Here is a 6,644-nt window from a genome sequence, read left to right as displayed (position 1 = left end):
CCCGGCGGCCCCGGCCCCGGCCCCGCGCGCTCGGAGCGGAGGCGCGGGGCGGGAGGAGCGCGCGCCCGGGCCGCGGGCCGCCCGCGCGGCGGGGCTGCTGGGAGTGCTCGGCTCTGTGAGAATCCTGGGAGCTGGTGATGTCAGACTCGCTGGGTCATTTGAAGGTTAGCAGCCCGGGAAGGGTTCACCGAAAGTTCACTCGCATATATTAGGCAATTCAATCTTTCATTCTGTGTGACAGAAGTAGTAGGAAGTGAGCTGTTCAGAGGCAGGAGGGTCTATTCTTTGCCAAAGGGGGGACCAGAGTCCCCGCGCGAGCCGCCCGAGGACGCGGATGCCGAGGACGCGCGCGAGCCGGGCAGGGCTGGTCTGGGCACCGTCCGGGTAGGAGCCGCACCGCATTCCGAAGGCTTTTTGCAGGCGTCCGCTTGGAAGGAGAACTTGGGATCTTTCTGGGAACCCCCCGCCCCGGCTGGATTGGCCGAGCAAGCCTGGAAAATGGTAAATGATCATTTGGATCAATTACAGGCTTTTAGCTGGCTTGTCTGTCATAATTCATGATTCGAGGCTGGGAAAAAGACCAACAGCCTACGTGCCAAAAAGGGGGCAGAGTTTGATGGAGTTGGGTGGACTTTTCTATGCCATTTGCCTCCACACCTAGAGGATAAGCACTTTTGCAGACATTCGGTGCAGGGGAGATCATGTTTGACTGTATGGATGTCCTGTCAGTGAGTCCTGGGCGAATCCTGGATTTCTACACTGCGAGCCCGTCTTCCTGCATGCTCCAGGAGAAGGCTCTCAAAGCATGCTTCAGTGGATTGACCCAAACCGAATGGCAGCATCGGCACACTGCTCAATGTAGGTTTATTTTTTCCCTTCTTCTACCCAGAAAAAAAAAAAAAAAAAAAGAATTGTCTCTCTTGCATGCAATAAAGACACTGGAAACAAACTGCAGTGCTAGCCAGACAAAGGATTTAATGATTTAATGCTGAAAGGGTGTGCTGTGCTGGTGTGCATATTGATTCCCTCTGCTGAAAATTTCCTGTTAGATGTTTTCTTCCCAAACAACCCCTCCAGACTCCTGCTCCTCTGCTTACCAACCCTACCGTGCCTTGAAAATAGTGTTAAAAAAAAAAAATGTGGGCGCGGAGAAGGGACAAGTAGAGGGTGACCACAGGACTTTGAAACATTCTTCAAGTGAGGCAGTTTGACACATTTGTACAGTTTTTACTAAGATGTATGCAGAGGGGAATTTCACTTTGCTGTTCTTTGGATTGACTGCTGGCTATATATATATATATATATATATATATATCCCCCTTGTGTGTTTCAACAATCCAAAGTAATTAAAATATGACATCTTCCTCGCAAGGAATTTGGCCTAATTGAGGTGGCTGCTGCTCCTGAAGTTCACAAACCACCAGTTAAAGCTGCTGCCTCCAATGTTTTCCTTGCAGAGGAAAGGCAATATTTCTTAGCATTGACCCTGCTGCCACCTTTCCGAGTCACTTTGTTGCTCTAAGAAGTTGCTGTTTTGCTAGAAAACTACTGGCAATGAACACCCCTTGGGCTGAGCCATCCATTATTTCCATATCTTGCAATTCAGCCGGGAACCTGGACGTTGGTTAAAGGAAGGGAAACATAAGTGGGGTAGCCCAGTTTTTTTAAAAAAAATATTGACTATTTGGTTATCTGATGCTGACGGGGTGCCGAGGCCCGCACTGGTCAACAGTAGCCTGGCTGCAGGCTTGAGAAATGAGCAGCAGTCCCAGAAAACCCCACCTTCGGGTGTCTGCAGTGGGAGCCTGCGGGATGCATTGCTGCCCTGACAGTGATTTAGATAAATGGCCCCGCTATCTATCAAAATGTTTTTAGTACTTTATTTGACAATTCATTGGAGCATTAGCCTGAAAATGACATTTTAAATCTTTGTTTTCAAAGAGGTCAAAGTTTAACTGGAAGAAATTGAGTTTTCCTAATAACATGATGGCTTATCTAAAGAAAGGGAAGAAAAAAGAGGAAGAGAGGACAAATGACAAGATTTAAACCGCCCTCTTCTGAAACTTTTTCTTAAGAATAAAGACTTGCTTCCAGGGCCAGGAAATCAACAGGTTTGTAGCTGAAAAATCAATAACCATTTGATGCCAACAGTCTAGCTGTCTGAATTAGTATTGCGTAGAGCCATAACCAGGCTTAAAATATATATATATATATATATATATATATAAAATCTTTTCAGAAGGTGCCCTCAGTTAGCTGCTCTTGAAATGGCTTTACTTTCCTGGTGCCTGTTTTCTTTCTGAAGAGCTCAAAGAAATTGTTACAAAATAATTTTCCAACTTACTAAGGGATCTTTTAATCCCTCTGTAGCAATTAAAGCAGTATGAACAGTTTCATTTGGAATCTCAGGGAACTAGAGCGGTATCAAACTTTTTTCTTGTGAGAGAAAGTTTTAATGAAACGTTTTTTAAGGAAGGAAAAAAGAATGCTGGGATCCTGGCGTCAAGCTATTAGACCTAATAGAGGTTTTACAAGTAGACATTCTTCCTTTTGTAATTAACCCTCCAAAAGTGCCTATTAAGTTGCAGGAGTTGGGGGAGAAGCTTTGTTTGTTCTTGAACAAGTTAAACAAGGGATTTGCCTTATCTGGGGAGAGCGGGTGGTGAATGTGTCATTCACCTAGGGCCAGCCGATAAGCAAGAAGTGTTGATAACAGCAAAGTCCAGCTAATCAAAGAAACTTGCCTTCAAAAAAGTAAATAAAGGCATCTGACAAAGGGATTTCAAAAATTTCAGTGTCTTTACTTTTGTAAGCAGGGCAATTAATGCTTGCTGTGGTCAGTTTCACAAGGGTTTCAACCCCCCACCCCCTACTCCAAGTTACATGAATAGAATGTAAATATCACTTATGCCCCTGCAGAGTTGGAGGGCTTTTGATGGGTCAGTTTAGTTGTTCAAGTGATTGCATTTTTTAAGCATAAATAAAAGTTCTAACAAAGCTCTGCCATGCAGTGTTTGGCTCAGGGTGGCGCAGCCAGTTAGGGCTTTTGAAGTAAAAGCATATTAGGGCTCCGCTTGTGTAAGTACAAACAACAAAAAAAAAACCCGCAGCCTTTTCCATTTTACTTAATGACTGTTTTGACAAGAAGCAGATCTGTTTGTGCTCTTAACAGAGAGGAAGCAGTGGGCAAGAAGGGGAAAAAATAGTACGAAATTCTAACCCAAACTATTTTCTACTCTGAGATCCCTACTTTTTTTTTTTTTTTATTTTTTATGGTGTGAGTGTGTGTCTGTGTATGTGTAGTAATTGGAGTAAACCCTTTGAATGTAAACCATACCAGAAGCATTCCTTAAAAGGTGTTAGAATATTCTTTTTATTTTCCTTTTTAATTCTAAAGACAGAAAAGTGATATGTCAACCAGCTGTCGGTTGGAGTACGGCCTGTGAATTGCTTCTAAAAATTCAAAGTCAGGAGTAGCGAGTTACTAAGGGCATGTGGTATGAATAATACGATTTAAGACTGCCCCTGGAGGTGTTGGGAGTCACTAAGTTTCTATTCAGATGCCTCCTGGATTATCTTGGGTTTAGGCCGCTCCAGATGTTTTCAGCATTAATTGCTCAGTGGGCATAGGATAAATCCTAATATTTGTGGTCTAAATATAGCAGTTGCTTTCAGTGAAATCATGAGTGTGACAACTTCTTGGCCCCTTTCCCTGTCTTCTCCCTACTCAACACATCAAAAAACAAAGGAGAAAAGATTTTTTTTTCCCAACAAGGAGAAATCATCTGTTTTAAAAAACAAACTATCAATGTACAATGAAAGAAGGAAAGAAGTACCCTTCCCAAAGTGCTGGGACCTGAATTTTCGGTATTAAACAGTATCTAAATCCTCTCCTAGTGAGATATAAATTGGGGTCAAAGTGGCAAAATCAAAGATACCCTCTGAAAGAGAGACTAAATAAAGCCTGACAGCCACCGTATGAATTGAATGGGGTTTTGAATAAATATTTCGGTGAAAAGGCTTAATTGTTTTTCTAAAGTAGGACATAATTTTCCGCTTCTCTGCCGCATGACAGTGGCTACCAACACCATCAGAAAAAAGAGAAGAAAGGGGAATTCTGCTTACATCTCAGGGAGTGCAGGATAGGTCCGTCTGAAAGCAAGTGGAAGACTCACTAAGTTTCCCTTCCCCGTAGGAAGAAAATACTAAAATTTTGTCAGTATCCAGATAAGTTGGCACTTCTGGTAGGGAGGCACTGATGTGCAACTTGGGGAAAAAAATGAATAAGTAAATGTTATTACCAGAAAAGGGGAGATGCTAAAAAGTAGGTGGAAACCCCAGAAGGAGACATGAGTGTCCTTAAACCTGAGCTGTGGAATGGATGGGAAAACGCCAGGCAGCATTGGATATCGAAGCCCAACTGCAAAGCCCTCACACCCACACAGGCCTTCCTGTGTGTTTTGTTTTGTTTTTTTCTTAGTCGATAAATGATCAGAATGGCAATTTCTGATAGGTTAGGTGACCCGAATCAGAAGTTTTTCTCCTCATTTTTGAGGCCTGGCTCTGACCATGTATATATAACCAGTCAGTATCATCATGAACTTTGCTTTAAAGCAGAAAAGAAAGTTCTTCTGGATATCAGGTTCTTATAATTTCCCTTCAACATGTTAAGCCCCTGAGATGGCTAAGTAGGAAAGAGAATCTTACTGTTTTCTCCTTTGTACGTTCTTGTGGAGTGTAATCAATAGACGATCTCAGAAGAGAAATACATGGTAGATGAAGATTATAAATTCTGCACTCAAGGAGTTTATAATCTTTATAAAATGAAAACAGTTTTTTAAAGGCTGGGGATTTTTTAAACTAAGAAATTACTGAGAGGAAGATGAAGATGTAAAAGCACACTGCAAAACAGAAAACCCTTTGAGTCCAATAGGATTTACAAAATAGTAAATGCAGTGTTCATTTTAGGGCATCTTAAAAAGAATCTTCCATAGGGTTTGAGTTACATATAAGTGCCAATAAATTTATCCTTAAATGACAGTTTTATACTTTAAATGTTCTCATATAAATTCAGTTAACTATCAATTAAATAGTTATTTCAGGAATGGGAGTTTTTTTTGATGAAAGTTAATCAGAAAAATCTTGGCTGAAAATCTTTCTAAAAGATATTAATGTGGAATCTTGCCTTTCAAATTACAGGGTAGTTACGGCTTATCATACATCTCAGCTTTTCTAGGATAAGCCACTTTCAAATACACTTGCCACAATTCCCACAAAAGTCACAGAACTATGCCAGATATTCCAGCATTACAACATCTCCCAGCGCTGCCCCTCGAACCCAGGAGCCGCACAGAAAGCCTTTGTTTGGATCCTATGGTCGTGTAACTGCACTTTCACTCACAGCTTAATTTTTCCATTATAACGGCAGATCGCCCGTGCTGCTGGGTCGTGCTTCTGAACATGAGTTCCTTCTGTGGCAAAGCGTAGATCTGTAACTAGAAGGCGTCCCTTGCAATATGGATTTAAGTACTATGACCAAGGTTCTGATGCCTCAAGTGTGTGTATTGGGAGTGCTGGAGGAGTGGAATTACACACTAAATCCCTGTGCACAAAGCTGTAACAGTTCTTAGCCAGCTTCTTCTTAAAAAGTTGACGGTGGAGGCGATGGAGAGAGGAGAGTTAACTCCAGTTTCAGATTTATCAGCATCCTGTCTCTAAGTGGCTTGGCCTAAGCACCTCTTGTTAAATAGGAGATGAGATAGCCTGCCCATCTGTAAGATCTAATAACAGCCTCATCACTCAGTATGTTGCCCTGGACGCTCCTCTTTTCCTTCCTGCCTCCTTCCTTCATCATTAAGAAGCACGATTCCCGCCCCATCCCAACCCCTGAACCCCTTCTAAGGAATAAAAAATAAAAGTTGCAGAAAGTTCTCTCCACCCAGGCAGCAGTAGAGTATGTGTTTACAGGTATTCTGTTATTTGTCTGGAGCTCCCAGAGCTGCTTAGGTGGGAATTCAAGCAGGCAATGGAACCGCTGACTTGCTTTTTCTCTGGCCTGGCAGGGTGGGGAGCCAGGAGGGGGCCCCTTTCAGTAAGATAAGACTCCTGGTCCCCAGCACGATAAGGCGGGATAACAGGAACTGACGTCAGGAGGTGACCCCGCCCAGAGGAGCGTTTCCTCTGGCGGGGCACAGACTCCCCGGCTGATGGAGGGAAGCAGGGCCAGTTTGGGGGGGCGGGGAGTTGATTGAACAGGGCCGATCCTGGGTGACAGTGTCCCTCCTTCCCCAAAGGAGGTTTCTCCGAACAGAAAAAAGAATAGCTTGCTGGGGCGAGGGTTTAATAAGAGCAGACTCTCGATTATAATCGCAATTTTAGGTTGTCATGCGCTGGGTATTCGTTTCCCAGCTGTGAACAGCCTCGCTCTGATGTCTCCTAAGACGGTCTATCCAGCAGGCACCAAATATTATCCCCCGTGAATCCTGCCAACTCCCCACGTAGAACCAAATGGGCGGGAATTCACATTGTCAGAGTTAATCCCTGGGACTCCTGTTTACTCTTCTCAACTCCCAAGTTCCCACCCCCATCAGCAGCATCTGACAGCAGGTTAAAGCCCTGACACCACCTGGCACTTTTTCCTTTCC

General features: G+C 43.6%; 1 protein-coding gene across 2 annotated transcripts in view; it reads left to right on the top strand.

Annotated features, from left to right (window-relative positions):
• The first annotated feature begins 53 nt into the window (after positions 1-53).
• Positions 54-6,644, top strand: part of RARB (retinoic acid receptor beta) — a 181,856-nt gene continuing 175,265 nt past the window's right edge. The window contains exon 1 of one of the 2 annotated variants that reach the window (XM_040243297.1): positions 54-858. In XM_040243297.1, coding sequence (XP_040099231.1) covers positions 702-858 — 157 coding nt within the window. In that variant the 5' untranslated portion in view covers positions 54-701. The remainder of the gene's footprint in view (positions 859-6,644) is intronic. The other variant, XM_040243298.1, reaches the window with a different exon arrangement.

This window comes from Oryx dammah, unplaced genomic scaffold (genome assembly GCF_014754425.2).
Source record: "Oryx dammah isolate SB20612 unplaced genomic scaffold, SCBI_Odam_1.1 HiC_scaffold_7, whole genome shotgun sequence".
Lineage (NCBI taxonomy): Eukaryota > Metazoa > Chordata > Mammalia > Artiodactyla > Bovidae > Oryx > Oryx dammah.
Note: the sequence above shows the minus strand (reverse complement) of the source record. Positions and strands in the feature narration are given on the sequence as shown.